A 19,843-nucleotide genomic window follows, 5' to 3' on the forward strand; every position below is an offset into this window, starting at 1 on the left:
TAGTCTCTTGATTTTTAATAAAAAAACAAAACAGACATTTCAAATTTGAATGGGCATTGTACTTATGAACAACTCAGTAGCATTTATTTTTGATAGTTTAATGCAAAGGAGAGTAATTAAAACAGAACGACATAATAAAAAAGCCATTCTCTAGTGTGCTTATGAACATCTTCTATAACAGAATACAGCAACCAATACTTTTTACAACAATTTACAATATACAGAACATTCAACCATATCAATCATTGTTGCCCATGTGAGGAAGTTAGGATAGCAAGCTTTTTATCTAGGTAGCCTATGAAAATAAAAACTAAAAGCATACTATATGACAAAGCCATAGAACGTTTTGCCAACATAAAAGAGAGGAGGATGGCATTGGCGTTCAACTAATCTACAATTAGGGTGAGTGAACTTTCTTTTTTTCCCACTTGCGCACACACACACGCACACAGCCAGAATTATATTTAGCAACATTGATTGGACTAAAATGTTTATGGTATTTTTAAGTTTGTTTTCAGTGTATTAAACTAAGCATATATAGCCTTGATTGATGATGTTTAAATGTTTTAAGTTGAAATGGTGCTGGAATAGCGGGGACAGTGTTCATGTTGTCTTTGTAGTGACTTGAGGTAATTCTGTGGTTCTAATTCAGTAGCTCTTTAGTAACTGTCAGATACATAAAACTTTATTGACCATGCTGTAGGTAACACAACTGTTTGTTACATGCAATATGCTTTGTGGACTTCAACGGGTCAGATGTAGCTCTTCGGTCTTGTGATGAAACGAAAACGTATGTGTCGCGGAATTTATTCCACCACTGTGTGACTGTTGTCTTCTTGTTGTCACCGTCTTATTGTATATCACGGTGGTGTATGAACTAATGGGTATAGAGCAAACAACGCAATTATCACAACATAGGTTGTAGTATGACCTTTTTTCCTGGCTTGGCTTCCCCAGTGATTTTACCCACACACCGCTACTGTATTAATTAATGCACAACCTGGTTGTTGTTTGTCATGTTAAGCAATAGGTGAAGCCAGGTGGTCATATGATCTATAGCTATTCATAAAATACACTTTGCGTATCAGAAACAGAAACATGGTGAGATTTACCCTCCTCCTGCACCACCAATTGTCCATTTTCAGACATGTCTTTAGCTTCAACCTCCTCTGGTATTTGAGGACCTGGCAATGATGGGTATGGTGTTGATGGTGGCTCTTCAATTTGGATTATAGGTTGAAGTTGTTCCCTCCCCTCTTCAGGTCCTGCGTTTCCCTCTTCTGCTTTTCCATCTGCTGTAGCCCTCTTAGTTCCCCTCTTAAGATTAAAGTCCATACAGGATTCCTACGGTGAGTGACACAATGCATCTGTGAGTTAGCATCTAAATATAACAGAATAGCAGCATTACTGTCACGGCTGGTACTAAAGGTATATAGAGAACGTACATTTGCTTTCTTGCAGGCCTCTCCGAGTTGACCTAGAACAAAATAAAAATATGATTACTCAAAGATTCCAACGTAAAGATATCACTCAAATAACATAATACAATTAGTGTTAAATACCTCTGAATTTGCACAGGACAACACCCAAAACCACTGCAGCTAGAAAGGCCATTACAATTGTGATTATTGTTTCATAGGAATTGGGTACTGGCACTGTAAAGTAAATCAAAACAATATTACAAACAATTCAACCAACTATTGTTAACCAACCAACCATAGCCTACAGCCTATGTGTCCCTTAGACTAGTGTCGACAGAGGTACTACACAGGCTACTGTTAGCGTCCCTACTGCAGGCTATAGGCTACTGTTGGCCACCCTACTGCAGGCTATAGGCTACTGTTGGCCACCCTACTGCAGGCTATAGGCTACTGTTACTTGCCCTACTACAGGCTACTGTTACTTGCCCTACTACAGGCTACTGTTACTTGCCCTACTACAGGCTACTGTTACTTGCCCTACTACAGGCTACTGTTGGCCGCCCTACTACAGGCTACTGTTACTTGCCCTACTACAGGCTACTGTTACTTGCCCTACTACAGGCTACTGTTACTTGCCCTACTACAGGCTACTGTTACTTGCCCTACTACAGGCTACTGTTACTTGCCCTATTACAGGCTACTGTTACTTGCCCTACTACAGGCTACTGTTACTTGCCCTACTACAGGCTACTGTTACTTGCCCTACTATAGGCTACTGTTACTTGCCCTACTACAGGCTACTGTTGGCCGCCCTACTACAGGCTACTGTTGGCCGCCCTACTACAGGCTAGTATTAGACTCCCTACTACAGGCTATTGTTGGCCGCCCTACTACAGGCTACTGTAATACTGAGAAAACACTCCCGCACAGCCCCACCACAACTTTCGGCTTAAGCTGTCTGATTTTGAAACCAGGATAAACAGGCCACTCCTACTATGTAGCCCAATTCAAGTGAACGAGTTACTGTGAGAAAGTGATGGTCAACTGACAATAAAGGAATATATTTTATAGTTCCCCAATTCAGTATGGTAGAATGGAAACGTTGTGATATGTGTAAATGTGTGTTGCATTCAATAGACCCTGTATAGTACTTACCACAGACCGTGTCTGAGGTGGCTGTCCCTTCGGCTTCAGTTTTGAATTCAGACGTACATCTGAAAACATCATTTGGGATCAAACAAACCAACATTATTATGTGTATGATGGCTGCGGTTTCATCTACAGTTCGATAACATACACATCACATTTGTTTTAATGGTACAAGGATCGAACTACTCACACTGTCCACAGCTTGCACTTGCTCTCGGCAGAGCTGTCACTGGAGAACATGTTTAAAGGACAGGCCTTACACACCGTGTCATGTATGGGGTTACCTGAGAAAATATACAGTATACGGTTCGAGTGACCACATTCTCAAAAAGAACACAGTTTAGCCTAACTCTTGCAGTTTAATAGAATATAACAGAATAGAAACAGAAACTTAAAAGCCATGTTTGAACACGTAGTAGGGCACACTAGCGTAGAACTCAATCGTTGCTGATAGCACGAGGAAAGTGAGTCTTTTCTACCTTTGGATTTGACCTCTTCTCCAGGTCTGCATTTAGTATGTGGAACACATGTCAGGCACTCTTCACTGGAACAGTGGTATCCAGGCTTACATTTGCATAGACTGAGGCTTGTCGTGTTCCTATTAGTACTGTGCTCAAAGTTTTTATCTGTGGCAGGAAGGAGATACAAGTGTTGCGTTATTACAAACAGATAAGCCAGATAAACAGTAGGCCCTACGTGAATCTGAAATGGCATGCTATTCCTTAGTGCACTATTTTGACCAGGGCCTGCAGTAATGCAATAATAGGGAAAAGGGTGTCATTTCGGACAGGGGTGTCATGCACCCCAATAATCTGATGGGGCAGAAAGTATGCGAGGATGGCAGGGGGGGTGGTCCGGAGGGGGGGGGGGGGGGGCATTTTTCAAACACCTGAAACAGCTTTTTTCCCTGCAATCTAGAACCATAATCATTAATTCTATGAAATAAATAGGTCTCTTTTTCTGCATATCTAAGCATACCTCTTCAGCTGTCTGTATCTTCCTGACTGGAGGTTCTTTTTCAAATACATTAAATATGCTTCTTTGCAGCTCTGGGTAAAAATATTTAAAGGTCTGAGTCTTATTCAGTACATGATTGCTTTTCTAAAGTCTACCAACCTTGCCAGCAGGCATGCCAGCTGATAAGCTATTGTAACTTGAATGATAGCCTGAAATGTCTTCTTGGTAGCTAGTTATGAGTTTGCGGGATTGAGAACCTATCTGGGCTAGCTAATGGCAACTTCATCAAATTGCTAAGTGGATAATAGCATTACAGAGAAACAATGTTTTTTTTTTTTACAGTACAAATCTTGCCCCTGTGCCCCCTATGGGCATGACACATCTGATTTTGGACACATACTTTGTCTTCAAACACATAAAGAGCATCAAAAGTCTTACTTGGGTCGCAGTATGGTTGCAGTTTACAGAGGTTCTTGTCTGTGAATGCATGCTGGTATTCACCCTCTTGGCATGGCATACAATGTGGATCTAAACAACCGCTATGGCTGGATAACATCTTGGTGCCTGTTAAGATAATATAGTTTTGCGGATTATGAATATTGAGTGTAGATCCTAACAAGGGTTTATTGACTCAGTTTCACTCAAAAGGCTGATAAGAGTACAGATATGTCAAATAATTAATGTTTTCTTCCTTACCTGGCCCACACATACTGCAACACACCCCGTTCTTTATGTACTGTGTTTCTGGATCACATGAGTAAACCACGGTCAAAACCTGTCAACAAAAAGGTAGAAAAAAAATTGTCCCTACAATGATCTATTCTCTCACCTCAACCGTCACAAGATCAACCACTACAACAGGGGCGGAAAGTACCTAAATTCACGCTCTAGTCTAATAGGCTTGTGGCAAGCCAGACACATTTCTGAGATACTCCTACCAGGGGTAGAACAAAACACAATCATATTTTTCATATCTCTAAATGTCTCCCATTTATGAAATGGACTGGTTGTGATTTTTTCTTTTACTGCAAAAGAGTTTAAATTGATAGATATTGTGACACACCCTAAAGTCAAAATGTGCAGAATAATGCCTGGTTGGAGGGGGGTGGGGAAGGGGTTACATGTAACCCAATATTGTAAGCTCTGAAATTGCTCAAATGTGGACACACACACACACACACACACCAGGATCTCTTAATGCATCTTGGAAATATAGACCTGAAAACACAGAGATACAATAGGTGGAAATATCAACTAAAAAGCAGCATTCCACAAGAGAGGATGGCTTTCACTTCAGCAGTGATAAATTCATTAACTTCTTTGTGGAAAACCTCACAAAAGCAAATGACGTATTCCTCCAAAGCAAAGTTGTTCTGAGGATCAAGGGAGACTCTCAAATTGTTTACTAGATCTCTTGACACATTGATGAAAATAATCATGGCCTCAACCTTCAAGCTGCATACGGGACCCTATTCCAACTAAACTACTGAAAGAGCTGCTTCCTGTGCTTGGCCCTCCAATGTTTAACATAATAAACGTCTCGCTATCCACCGGATGTGTACCAAACTCACAAAAAAATGGCAGTAATAAAGCCTCTCTTGAAAAAGCCAAACCTTGACCCAGAAAATATCTATTTTTAAACTGTCAGCCTATATCAAATCTCCCATTCCTTTCAAACTTTTTTGAAAAAGCTGTTGGGCAGCAACTCACTGCCTTCCTGAAGACAAACAATGTATATGAAATGCTTCAGTCTGGTTTTAGATCCCATCATAGCACTGAGACTGCACTTGTGAAGGTGGTAAATTACATTTTAATGGAGTCAGACCGAGGCTCTGCATCTGTCCTCGTACTCCTAGACCTTAGTGCTGCTTTTAATACCACCGATCACCACATTCTTTTGGAGAGATTGGAAACCCAAATCTGTCTACACACAGACAAGTTCTGGCCTGGTTTAGATCTTATCTGTCAGAAAGATATCAGTTTGTCTCTGTGGATGGTTTGTCCTCTGACAAATCAACTGTAAATTTCGGTGTTCCTCAAGGCTCCGTTTTAGGACGACTATTGTTTTCACTGTATATTTTACCTCCTGGTGATGTCATTTGGAAACATAATGTTAACTTTCACTGCTATGCAGATGACACACAGCTGTACATTTTGATGAAACATGGTGAAGCCCAAAAACTGCCCTCCCTGGAAGCCTGTTTCAGACATAAGGAAGTGGATGGCGGCAAATGTTGTACTTTTAAACTCAGACAAAACAAAGATGCTTGTTCTAGGTCTCAAGAAACAAAATGATCTTCTGTTGAATCTGAGAATTAATCTTGATGGTTGTACAGTCATCTCAAATAAAACTGTGACGGTCCTCTGCGTAACTCTGGACCCTGATCGCTCTTTTGACGAAAATATCAAGACTGTTTCAAGGACAGCTTTTTTCCATCTTCGTAACATTGCAAAAATCCGAAACTTTGCCCAAAAAATGATGCAAAGAAATTCATCCATGCTTTTTTCCGGCTACCCGGATAAAGCAGTAAATAAACTTCTGTTAGTGCTAAACACGGCTGCTAGAATCTTGACTATCATACTATTCCAGTGCTAGCCTCTCTACACTGGCTTCCTGTTAAGGCAAGGGCTGATTTCAAGGTTTTACTGCTAACCTTCAAAGCATTACATGGGCTTGCTCCTCCCGATTCTTCCCGATTTGGTCCTGCCATACATACCTACACGTAAGCTACGGTCACAAGACGCAGGCCTCCTTACTGTCCCTAGAATTTTTAAGCAAACAGCCGGAGGCAGGGCTTTCTCCTATAGAGCTCCATTTTTATGGAATGTCTGCCTATCCATGTGAGAGACGCAGACTCGGTCTCAACCTTTAAGTCTTTATTGAAGACTCATCTCTTCAGTAGGTCCTATGATTGAGTGTAGACTGGCCCAGAAGTGTGAAGATGAACGGAAAGGCACTGGAGCAACGAACCACTCTTGCTGTCTCTGCCTGGCCGGTTCCCCTCTCGCCACTGGGATTCTCTGCCTCTAACACTATTACAGGAGCTGAGTCAATGGCTTACTGGTGCTCTTCCATGCCGTCCCTTGTAGGCGTGCGTCACTTGAGTAGGTTGAGTCACTGTCGTGATCCTCCTGTCGGGGTTGGCGCCCCAACTTGGGTTATGCAGTGGGGGAGATCTTTGTGGGCTATACTTGTCTCAGGATGGTAAGTTGGTGGTTGAAGATATCCCTCTAGTGGTGTGGGGGCTGTGCTTTGGCAAAGTGTGTGGGGTTATATCCTGCCTGTTTGGCCCTGTCCAGGGGTATCGTCAGACGGGGCCACAGTGTCTCCCGACCCTTCTGGTCTCAGCCTCCAGTATTTAAGCTGCAGTAGTTTATGTGTCAGGGGGTTAGGGTCAGTCTGTTACATCTGGAGCATTTCTCCTGTCATATCCGGTGTCCTGTGTGAATTTAAGTACGCTCTCTCTAATTCTCTCTCTCTCTCTCTGAGGACCTGAGCCCTTGGACCATGCCTCAGGACTACCTGGCCAGATGACTCCTTGCTGTCCCCAGTCCACCTGGTCATGCTGCTGCTCCAGTTTCAACTGTTCTGCCTACGGCTATGGAACCCTGACCTGTTCACGGACGTGCTACCTGTCCCAGACCTGCTGTTTTCAACTCTCTATAGTCAGCAGGTGTGGTAGAGATACTCTGAATGATTGGCTATGACAAGCCAAATGACATTTACTCCTGAGGTGCTGACCTGTTGCACCCTCTACAACCACTGTGATTATTATTATTATATGACCCTGCTGGTCATCTATGAACATTTGAACATGGCCACGTTCTGTTGGCCATGTTCTGTTATATTCTCCACCTGGCACAGCCAGAAAAAGACTGGCCACCCCTCATAGCCTGGTTCCTCTCTAGGTTTCTACCTAAGTTATGGCCTTTCTAGGGAGTTTTTCCTAGTCACTGTGCTCCTACACCTGCATTGCTTGCTGTTTGGGGTTTTAGGCTGGGTTTCTGTACAGCAATTTGTGACATCAGCTGATGTAAGAAGGGCTTTATAAATATATTTGATTGATTGATTGACCTATGAATATAATATAAATATTATGATGAATGTCATTTTTGGGAACTGATTAATAGACAACTTTCCGAGTAAAATTAGCTCTCATTCAGTGCTGTATGGTTCTGCCTGACAAAAACACATATAGTTACTCTTGCAATAGTCAGGGGGCCACCACAGATTATCTTTGGGGCCTTCCTGGATTTTGCCGCAAATCCAATATGGCGTCCAAAATCAAATATGACTGCCATTAGATGGAGCTCAAATACCCTGTAAATTGGAGAATGACCAAACAGGATTTTTTAGGGAGGCCAATGAACAATATTTTAGGCGGATGTTCAATATCATTAAATCCTTTTTATGAAAAAATATCCCAGGAACAGCCGGGTATGCATTAATGCATACTTTTGTTTAAATCAAACAATACATTTGGCTTTGTTTTTAACCAATCTCACTCATAACAACATCATAATGGTAATACATTTATTTGGATGGTAAATCTTTTTTTTAAACTGGGTAGATTAAGGTGGCATAGGCCTGCTCACAATACACGTTCATGCATATTCAATAGGAGTGTGTGTGCATGCATTCAGTTATTGAGCTTGTTTTGGCTAATCAGTGAGTCTGTGGTGCTAGACTTCAGACAGATGTCGCTCTCCGGTTTTGTGATGAAACAAAGGTATGGTTAAATTTATTCTGCCACTGTGTATTCTTTGTCTCGTCCGTAGGCCTATACAGTGCATTCGGAAAGTATTCAGACCCCTTGACTTTTTCCACATTTTGTTACATTACAGTCTTATTCTAAAATTGATTAAATAAATAAAACTCCTCAATCTACACACAAATACCCCATAATGACAAAGCAAAAACAGGTTTTTAGATGTTTTTGCAAATGTATAAAAAACTAAAATACCTTATTAACATAAGATTCAGACCCTTTGCTATGAGCCTCGAAATTGAGCTAAAGTGGATCCTGTTTCCATTGAACATCCTTGACATGTTTCTACAACTTGATTGTAGTCCACCTGTGGTAAATTCAATTGATTTGACATGTTTTGGAAAGGCACACACCTGTCTATATATGCATGTTAGTGGAAAAAACCAAGGTCAAATAATTGTCCGTAGAGCTCCGCGACAGGATTGAGGCGAGGCACAGATCTGGGGAAGGCTACCAAAAAATGTCTGCAGCATTGAAGGTCCCCAAGAACACAGTGGCCTCCATCATTCTTAAATGGAATAAGTTTGAAACCAACTCTTCCTAGAGCTGGCCGCCCTGCCAAACTGAGCATTAGGGGTGATGGGCCTTGGTCAGGGAGGTGACCAAGAACCTGATGGTCACTCAGACAGAGCTCCGGAGTTCTTTTGTGGAGATGGGAGAACCTTCCAGAAGGACTCCACCAATCAGGCCTTTATGTTAGTGGCCAGACGGAAGCCACTCCTCAGTAAAAAGGTACACGACAGCCCGCTTGGAGTTTGTCAAAAGGCATCTAAAGGACCCATGAGAAACAAGATTCTCTGCTCTGATGAAACCAAGATTGAATTTAGCCTGAATGCCAAGCGTCAAATCTGGCATCATCCCTACAGTGAAGCATGGTGGTGGCAACAACATGCTGTGGGGATGTTTTTCAGTGGTAGAGACTGGGAAACTAGTCAGGATCGAGGGAAAGATGAACGGAGCGAAGTACAGAGAGATCCTTGATGAAAACCTGCTCCAGAGTGCTAAGGACCTCAGACTGGGGCAAAGATTCACCTTCCAACAGGACATTGACCCTAAGAACACAGCCAAGACAATGCAGGAGTGGGTTCAGGACAAGTCTCTGAATGTCCTGGAGTGGCCCAAAGCAGCGATGCTTCCCATCCAACCGGACAGAATCTGCAGAGAGGAATAAGAGAAACTCCCCAAATACTGGTGTGCCAAGCTTGTAGCGTCATACCAAAGAAGACTTGAGGCTGTAATCGTGCCAAAGGTGCTTCAACAAAGTACTGAGTAAAGGGTCTGAATATTATGACCATGTATTATTTCAGTTTAATTGAAAAAAAATAGATTTACAAAAATGTCTCATCCAATTTAAAATAAGGCTGTAATGTAGCAAAATGTGGAAAAAGTCAAGGGGTCTGAATACTTTCCGAAAGCACTGTCTATCACATTGTGAAGTCATATGAACTAACAGGTTATAGAGCAAACAATGCAATTATCACAACACATAGGTTGTAATAAATTGCATTTTTTCCCCCTGACTTGGCTTCCCCTGTGATTTTACCCACCCACCGCTACTGCTTTTGATATAACTCAAAACTATGAGTGGCACTGCCCCGCCTCTGTTGTGTTTGAATAGCTGAATACAACTAGTTCTTCAATCTGTGTTCATGTTTTTCACAACACAAGCACATCGTAGCATAACCAAGTTACAGGAAAGCAACCTGTAGTACAGCAGTTTCCATTTCTACGACAGTTGGGTGCAGGCACTCAGCAGATGCAGCTTGCATGCCAACGAGACCCATTGACTATAGTTATCTCAGTCTGATTGATGCTGAGGATACTGCTGTAGTGTAATGGTTGGTTGTCTGGTTGTGAAGGAGAGTCTGTGAAAGGGCTGTGTCTGTTTATTATTTATTTAACCGCTCTCTTGAGGTCATTCCACAGCATCTCAATCGGTTGAGGAAGTCCTGACCTCAACCCGATTGAGATGCTGTGGCATGACCTCAAGAGAGAGTTCACACCAGACACCCCAAAATATTGCTGAACCGAAACAGTTTCAGAAAGAGGAATAGGCCACTCCAGAAGGTGTTTTTTCTTATTTTGAAGCCATTCTGTTGTTGATTTAATTATGTGTTTTGGGACGTTGTCCTGTTGCATCAAACTTATGTTGAGCTTCATTGGCAGACATATAGCCTTATATTTTCCTGCAGAATGTCTTTATAAACTTGGGGATTCCTTTTTCCGTTGATGATAGCAAGCTGTCCAGGACCTGAGGCAGCAAAGAAGCCACAAACCATGATGCTCCCTTCACCATACTTTACAGTTGGGATGAGGTTATGTTGGTGTGCTGTGCCTTTTTTTCTCCACACATAGTGTTGTGTTCTTTCCAAACAACTCAACTTTAGTTTAATCTGCCCACAGAATATTTTGCCAGTAGCGCTGTGGAACATCCAGGTGCTCTTTTGCGAACTTCAGACGTGCAACAATGTTTTATTTGGACAGTAGTGGCTTCTTCCGTGGTGTCCTCCCATGAACACAATTCTTGTTTAGTGTTTTGCGTATCGTAGACTCGTCAACAGAAATGTTAGCATGTTCCAGAAATTTCTGTAAGTCTTTAGCTGACATTGTAGGATTCTTCATTACCTCATTGAGCATTCTGTGCTGTGCTCTTGCAGTCATCTTTGCAAGACGACCACTCCTAGGGAGAGTAGCAACAGTGCTGAACTTTCTCCATTTATAGAAAATGTGTTTTACCGGTATCTGGTAAACGTCATGTCTTTCAGAGATACTTTTGTAACCCTTTCCAGCTTCTTGCATGTCAACAATTTGTAATCTTAGGTCTTCTGAGATCGCTTTTTCGAGGTATGTTTCACATCAGGCAATGCTTCTTGAGAAAAGCAAACACAAATTTTGTGAGTGTTTTTTATAGGGCAGTGCAGCTCTAACCAACTCCAATCTAATTGAGGTTAGCTGACTCCTGTCTCCAATTAGCTTTTGGAGAAGTCATGGGTTCACATACTTTTTCCAACCAACACTGTGAATGTTTAAATTATGTATTAAACATATACAAGAAAAATACAATGATTTGTGTGTAATTAGTTTAAGCACACTGTGTTTGTCTATTGTTGTGACTTAGATGAAGATCAGATCAAATGTTATGACCAATGTATGCAGAAATCCAGGTAATTCCAAAGGGTTCAGATTTTTCTTGCCGCTGTATAAGGCAACTCCAGGGCAGACAGCCAGGATGGTGGACATGATTTTTTGTTTTAGATAAATGTGCCAGCTCAACCCAAATATCATAAGAGTGCACTGGAACATCCCAATGGGCATCACAAATGCAGTGAGCCAGCGGAAGGTCATGTTGGATTCAGGCAACAGTATTGGACTAGCAATTATTCAAGCTTACTTCCAAATAATAAGGAGGTGACTTAAGAGCCCAATCCTGGAGCCACAAGTTATACCACAGTTGGTATACCGCAAGAGGTAGAGCTATGGAGAAGATGTCCAGGGTTCTCTTTCCTTTCGTTGGAGCCTCTGAGTTGCCTCATTGATCCTCAGAGGTGTTTGTGACTTGGAATGCTTGGTGTTGTCATGTCAAGCCGTCTGCTGCCTTCTCTATATTCAATTGACATTAGACCGGTGGAAATCTGTTTTGGCCTTATGAGTCCAAATGTGACATTTTTGGTTCCAACCGCCGTGTCTTTGTGAGACACAAAGCAGGTGAACGGATAATCTCTGCATGTGTAGTTCCCACCGTGAAGCATGGATGAGGAGGTGTGATGGTGGTTTGCTGGTGACACTCTGATTTATGTAGAATTCAAGACACACTTAACCAGCATGGCTACCACAGCATTCTGCAGCAATATGCAATCCCATCTGGTTTGCGCTTAGTGGGACTATCATTTGGACCTCTACAAATCAGCCGGGCTAGACAATCTGGACCCTCTCTTTCTAAAATGATCTGCCGATATTGTTGCAACCCCTATTACTAGCCTGTTCAACCTCTCTTTCGTATCATCTGATATCCCCAAAGTTTGGAAAGCTGCCGCGGTCATCCCGCTCTTCAAAGGGGGAGACACTCTAGACGCAGACTGCTACAGACCTATATCTATCCTACCTGGCCTTTCTAAGGACTTCAAAAGCCAATTAACAAATAGATCACCGACCATTTCGAATCCTACCGTACCTTCTCCGCTATGCAATCTGGTTTCCGAGCTGGTCATGGGTGCACCTCAGCCATGCTCAAGGTCCTAAACGATATAATAACCGCCATCGATAAGAGACAATACTGTGCAGCTGTATTCATCGACCTGGCCAAGGCTTTTGACTGTGTCAATCACCACAAGTCGCTTTGGATAAAAGCGTCTGCTAAATGGCATATATTATTATTTATTATTATTATCAGCAGACTCAATAGCCTTTGTTTCTCAAATGACTGCCTCGCCTGGTTCACCAACTACTTCTCAGACAGAGTTCAGTGTGTCAAATCGGAGGACCCGTTATCCGGAACTCTGGCAGTCTATGGGGGTGCCACAGGGTTCCATTCTCGGGCCGACTCTCTTCTCTGTATACATCAATGATGTCGCTCTTGCTGCAGGTGATTCTCTGATACACCTCTACGCAGACGACACCATTATGTATACATCTGGTCCTTCTTTGGACATGGTGTTAACTTCTTGGATATAGGGGGTGCTATTTTAATTTTTGGACGAAAAACGTTCCCGTTTTAAACAAGATATTTTGCCACGAACAGATGCTCGACTATGCATATAATTGACAGCTTTGGAAAGAAAACACTCTGATGTTTCCAAAACTGCAAAGATATTGTCTGTGAGTGCCACAGAACTGACATTACAGAAAAAACCCAGGTAAAAATCCAATCATGAAGTGCCGCATTTTTAAAAACCGCCTCATGCCAATGACTCCTTATATGGCTGTGAAGGAGCTAGGAGTCAGCTTACGTTTTCCACGTTTTCCCCAAGGTGTCTGCAGCATTGTGACGTATTTGTAGGCATATCATTGGAAGATTGACCATAAGAGACTACATCTACCAGGTGGTCACTTGGTGTCCTTCGTCGCAATTATTGCGTAATCTCCAGCTGCAGTATTTTTCTGTTTGCTTCTGATGAGAAGCCAACTGCTACCACTGATAGATTATCGAATAGATATGTGAAAAACACCTTGAGGATTGATTCTAAACAACGTTTGCCATGTTTCTGTCGATATTATGGAGCTAATTTGGAAAAAAAGTTTGGCGTTGTAAGTGACTGCATTTTCCGGTCTTTTTCTTAGCCAAACGTGATGAACAAAACGGAGCTATTTCGTCTACACAAATAATATTTTTGGAAAAAATGAACATTTGCTATCTAACTAAGAGTCTCGTCATTGAAAACATCCGAAGTTCTTCAAAGGTGAATGCTTTTCTTGTTTTTGTGAAAATGTTGCCTGCTGAATGCTAGGCTTAATGCTATGCTAGGCTATCAATACTCTTACACAAATGCTTGTGTAGCTTTGGTTGAAAAGCATATTTTGAAAATCTGAGATGACGGTGTTGTTAACAAAAGGCTAAGCTTGTGTTTGAATATATTTATTTCATTTCATTTGCGATTTTCATGAATAGGAAACGTTGCGTTATGGTAATGAGCTTGAGGCTATGATTACGCTCCCGGATACGGGTTTGCTCGATGCTAGAGGTTAACTAACCTCCAGACGAGCTTACATTAACATTTACATTTAAGTCATTGAGCTTCAATGCCAATGTAAATGCAAGTAAAAGTAAATGAATGCTCTTCAACCAATCGCTGCCCACACCTTCCCGCCCATCCAGCATCACTACTCTGGACGGTTCTGACTTAGAATATGTGGACAACTACCCAGGTGTCTGGTTAGACAGTAAACTCTCCTTCCAGACTCATAGTAAGCATCTCCAATCCAAAATTAAATCTAGAATCGGCTTCCTATTTCGCAACAAAGCAGCCTTCACTCATGCTGCCAAACAAACCCTCGTAAAACTGACTATCCTACAGGTCCTTGACTTGGGCGATGTAATTTACAAAATAGCCTCCAACACTCTACTCAGCAAATTGGATGCAGTCTATCACAGTGCCATTCATTTTGTCACCAAAGCCCCATATACTACCCATCACTGTGACCTGTATGATCTCGTTGGCTGGCCCTCACTTCATATTCGTCGCCAAACCCACTGGCTCCAGGTCATCTATAAGTCTTTGCTTGGTAAAGCCCCGCTTTATCTCAACTCACTAGTCACTATAGCAGCACCTACCCGTAGCACCCATTTGTATTTATTGCCTTACCTCTGCCTTACCTCCCTTATTCTACCTCATTTGCACACACTGTATATAGACTTTTCTATTCTATTATTGACTGTTTGTTTATTCCATGTGTAACTCTGTGTTGTTGTTGTTTGTGTCGCACTGCTTTGCTTTATCTTGACCAGGTCGCAGTTGTAAATGAGAACTTTTTCTCAACTAGCCTACCTGGTTAAATAAAGGTGAAATAAAAAATAAAAAAGTGTTTTTCAACAGGACAATGATCCAACACACCTGCAGGCTGTGTAAGGGCTATTTGACCAAGAAGGAGAGTGATGGAGTGCTGCATCAGATGACCTGGCCTCCACAATCACCCGACCTCAACCAAATTGAGATGGTTTGGGATGAGTTGGACCGCAGAGTGAAGGAAAAGCAGCCAACAAGTGATCAGCATATGTGGGAACTCCTTCAAGACTGTTGGAAAAGCATTCCAGGTGAAGCTGGTTGAGAGAATTCCAAGAGTGTGCAAAGCTGTCAAGGCAGAGGGTGACTACTTTGAAGAATCTAAAAAATAAAAAAATCTATTTGGATTTGTTTAACACTTTTTTGGTTACTACATGTTTCCATATGTGTTATTTCATAGTTTTGATGTCTTCACGGTTATTCTACAATGTAGAAAATAGGAAACAAAATAAAACCGTAGGTCCAAACTTTTGACAGGTACTGTATATACAGATGATTAAACCACCAGTTAATGATATTGTGGCAGCCATATTGAATTTTGGACACCATCATTGATTTGGAGCAGAGGAGGCTGGTGGAAGGAGCTATAGGAGGATTGAAATGTCTAGAATGGAATAAATGGAATAGTTTCTACATGTTTGATACCGTTCCATTTATTCCATTCAAGCCATCACAATGAGCCCGTCCCCCTATAGCTTGTCCCACCAGCCACCTCTGATTTGGGGTAAAATCTAACGTAATTGCAAGAGGCTGAACATATAAAATCTACATAGGAACTTTTTACTGAAAAGAAAAAACATTTTTCACTGTCTCAGTCCATATTTTTTCCTTAGAGCACTACTAAAAAGTAAAGCTTACATTCATCATACATATTCATAGTTGCTGCAGCACACTTGACACTTAACCCAAACCGGCTGCGCGAGTGCGCCATCATACATACATTTATTTTGCCCCCCTACACCAAACGCGATCACGGCATGCAGGTTAAAATATCCAAACAAACTCTGAACCAATTACATTAATTTGGGGACAGGTTGAAAAGCATTAAACATGTATGGCAATTTAGCTAGTTAGCTTGCACTTGCTAGCTATCGTTACTTTGTCCTATTTAGTTAGCTTGCTGTTGCTAGCTAATTTGTCCTGGGATATAAACATTGAGTTGTTATTTTACCTGCAATGCACAAGGACCTCTACTCCGGCAATTAATCCACACATAAAACAGCCAACCAGAATAATTTCTAGTCATCTCTCCTCCTTCCAGGCTTTTTCATCTTTGAATTTATATGGTGATCGCATCTAAACATTCATTGTATTACCACGACAACCGGCAACAAAGTTTTTCAATCACCCACGTGGGTATAACCAATGAGGTTGGTACCTGCTTCTATAAACCAATGAAGAGATGGGAGAGGCAGGACTTTCAGCTCGATCTGCGTCAGAAATAGGAATGACTTCTATTTTGGCCCTTGGCGTCACCCGCAAGCAGTGTGGGAGCAATAGTTGAATAGCATGGCTTTCTAAATGTATTTTGCGACGCTCGTGCAAGCGACTTGTCCGGGTTACATTAACCTATGTGGCCAAAACCCCTTCAGCCAGGCATTATTCTGCACGTTTTGAGTTTAGGGGTTTGTCATAATATCTATCAATTTAAGCACTTTTGCTGTCAAATCCATTTCACAAATGGGAGGCATTAGAGACGAGACGTGAAAACCTCAGGTTGTGGTATCTCAAAAAAGCCCTTTTGAGGATTGGCCACTATTGCCTATAAAACCACATCACCACACATTAACGCACGTCAGTTGTGTTAATGCTTCACATTAGAGATAGTAAAATAACAAAATATTGCAACATTGTAGCTTTAACTGACATTTTTTTTGTAGAGGCAGTTGCTTCAAAACGAAATCGAATGTGAAAGTGTTGAATGAGCTTTGACGCATTTGGCAAACTTGTTTAAAATTGCTTCAATTGTAAAATTAATTCAAAAGAAACCCAACATCAAAATAGGCTATTTGTAGCATATTATGTATTGTATATGGTTCCCTGAATGCAAAAGACGTATGCCAATGTAGCACACAATAATAAAAAGTAACCTAAGCTACTCACCGACAGAATACATAAAAGCAGAACGATCATTTCGATCCTTGTCGTAATAAAACAACCAATTATTTTTGGAACTCCTCTCATCCGCTTCTATGCAATTCCACTCCGCAAATAGGCTACTGTACAAGCCTTCACGCTACATAAACGTGGGTAAGGCGTAGCGTTTGTCCAGAGCAACGAGTCTGGGTAGTCAAGCAACGGTACTGTAGACCTACGGGCAGTCTCTTGACAACGAGCTGAGCGGTGGGCTGGACTCGGAGAATATATAAGTGACTTGAAACATGGGGGATTCCTTAAAAGACAAACACACGTGACCGTTTCCTGTAAAATGCCCGAGGTTTAACGTACTCAAGATGTGGAATGCACGAACGAACATTCATGAGTCATGTAAACGTTAGGCCTACCAATATTTTTGTGAAAAATGTGATCATTGATTAGGCTATTTATCATAGCTGTACATCAAGTTTAGGTTGAAGAGGTCAGGCTCGATGGAAATAACGTAAGCCTATTTGGGAGTGTGGTTTGTGCTTGCCATGAGACCAATAGTTTGGGAGTGTCATTTCCCACTTTATTTGCTTCCCACATTTTCTACACTGGTGTCAGCAGCGGGGATGCGGGCACCCGTGAGCCCCGCCAGCTAGCTATTTTAAGATGAAAGCACTGACTGTAAGTAGCTCTAAATAAGAACTCAAATATAATTGTAAATCTTGGTACATTCTGATATACACTTTTTAAATATACACTTTCTATAATACCCACTGGAGACAAACTGGTTGAATAAACATAATGTGCCAGGTATTGTGATGTGGAATCTACAGTATGTGGAAAAAACATGGGATCTTATTCAAAAAGTAAGCAACTGTTGTTTTGAGGGTGACATTTCAACCACAGGATTATGCCATCATGGTAATCAATTTTCAACATAATCAAACCTTGTATAAAATATGTTGAATTTGTACCTTTGAAACAACTTCACATCTTCAATGTTTTATCCACAATCAGGAAAAAAAAAACAATAGGCTGGGCAGCACCTCCTACTGGAGAGTTGATTTATCTATAGGCATGCATTTGGTCTCCCATCCCAAAATGTTATCATGCCCAGCCCTAATTAGCTTAGATATTTGTCAGTGACTGCTACCAATGTGCTATCCTGAGAAAGATTATTGAGAGATCTCTTAATAACTAGATAGATTCATTGATGTTCGCAAAGTCTGTCAAAAGGGCAGCTATCAAAGAGCTAATTAAATGTAACCAAGTCATATATCATCTATGATACTGTTTAGGCCTATATAGTATTTGCAAAGTCATCAACAGCTGCTGGGTTTCAATTCAACCCACAGTTCAACTAAAAACAGACAATACATAGAGGCCTAGGGTTTCAAGCCTTGGTTGATTTCAAAATGTAATCGTCAAGTTATTAATTAATATGTTTGATTCACGTCTCCATCTCAACCAAAAATAGCTCAAGAATAGGACTAAATCAAATCAAACTTTATTGAAAGTACATTTAAAGTTTGATTAGATTAGATGTAGTCCTATTCTTCAACTTTGCTTTTTGGTTATGATGGGGACATAAATCCAACATATCAATTATTCATTTATGCTAAATGGAGACAAACGGAGACAAACGGGAATTAAAGCCAGAAGTTAGTAGCACAAAATATACATCTCCTTCAAATATTTGTTAACGTTGACAACCAAACACAATTCAAAATCACTTTTGTAATACAGTAAATAGCCTATTAAAATGTGTTATTTTATTGACAAGTTATGTTGAATTCAGTCTCCAACTAAACCAAACTTAAAGAATAGGATTAAGCCAGCGGCTCAGATGAAATTATCCAAGCATTAGACATCCTTTAAATGTTGATATTTGGTTATGTTGTCGACCAAACACAATATTACTTTTGTAATACAGTAAATAGCCTTAGCCTAAAGTTATCTTACAAACTAACATAATAGTATTTATTCAACCTTTTGAGTAAAATATCCAATGTCACATTTTGAGGTTACGTATCTATAAATGTCTACTTATGCAACCATAGAAAGTGTGCATGTTCAAGTTGGCATGCAAAGTTTGCAGGTCTGCGGTTATGGAAACTCATATCACAATTCCTATGATCTGCATAGAATCTCGAACATAATTGTTCACTTGCACTATATGCATTTAATGTAATCTCGAATGCAATCCACTTAATTTTGTTACGCTAGATAAAGTACATTCAATTGTTGTATAAATACAGAATATCTGACATTGTATTCACATTTGAACTTTGTTTTGCTTTTAAGTGGTTGAAAGCGCAGTGATAACATATTTAAATGACAACTAAACCAAACTTCTGACATATTTCCATTGATATTTGGTTGTGCTAGATGGTTGAAAGCATAGTGAAAACACATTGGGAATTCAACAAACTTTTGGCTGTCTTGTTGAGTGGGTGAATAAAGGTTGAAATCTCATTGATCAACGTCAACCAAATAATACATAAATGTCCACGTTGAAATGTCGTGGAGTTTTTTGTTGTCGTGAAATGTTGTGGAGTTTTTTGTTGTCGTGAAATGTCGTGGAGTTTTTTGTTGTCGTTGTTTACATTTCAGTCTGATATGAGTTTCCATAACCACACATCACTTGCGCTATACATTATTTATATTCATATTCAATCAATCCCTATCCCAGTCTGTTGTTCCCACATGCTTCAAGAGGGCCACCATTGTTCCTGTTCCCAAGAAAGCTAAGGTAACTGAGCTAAACAACTACCGCCCCGTAGCACTCACTTCCGTCATCATGAAGTGCTTTGAGAGACTAGTCAAGGACCAGATCACCTCCACCCTACCTGACCCACTCCAATTTGCTTACCGCCCAAATAGGTCCACAGACGATGCAATCTCAACCACACTGCACACTGCCCTAACCCATCTGGACAAGAGGAATACCTATGTGAGAATGCTG

At 41.0% G+C, this 19,843-nt stretch overlaps 1 protein-coding gene across 4 annotated transcripts; it reads right to left on the minus strand.

Moving 5' to 3' along the window:
• Positions 1-17,154, minus strand: cd40 (CD40 molecule, TNF receptor superfamily member 5). 4 transcript variants are annotated; one of them, XM_046365929.1, is made up of 10 exons: positions 16,897-17,154; positions 4,224-4,302; positions 3,966-4,091; positions 3,050-3,196; positions 2,761-2,854; positions 2,577-2,635; positions 1,563-1,655; positions 1,446-1,477; positions 1,113-1,344; positions 1-877 (listed from the first exon to the last, which is right to left on the minus strand). In XM_046365929.1, the coding sequence occupies exons 1-10, from the start codon at positions 16,975-16,977 to the stop codon at positions 861-863; spliced, it is 960 nt and encodes a 319-aa protein (XP_046221885.1). In that variant the 5' UTR covers positions 16,978-17,154; the 3' UTR covers positions 1-860. The 4 variants fall into 4 exon arrangements, with proteins under 4 accessions (XP_046221885.1, XP_046221884.1, XP_046221886.1 ...); XM_046365928.1 differs by having other exon boundaries at positions 1-1,344; positions 16,897-17,153; XM_046365930.1 differs by having other exon boundaries at positions 1-1,344; positions 1,563-1,601; positions 16,897-17,152.
• Positions 17,155-19,843: the final 2,689 nt, after the last annotated feature.

The sequence above is a fragment of the Oncorhynchus gorbuscha genome, linkage group LG10, assembly GCF_021184085.1.
Source record: "Oncorhynchus gorbuscha isolate QuinsamMale2020 ecotype Even-year linkage group LG10, OgorEven_v1.0, whole genome shotgun sequence".
Lineage (NCBI taxonomy): Eukaryota > Metazoa > Chordata > Actinopteri > Salmoniformes > Salmonidae > Oncorhynchus > Oncorhynchus gorbuscha.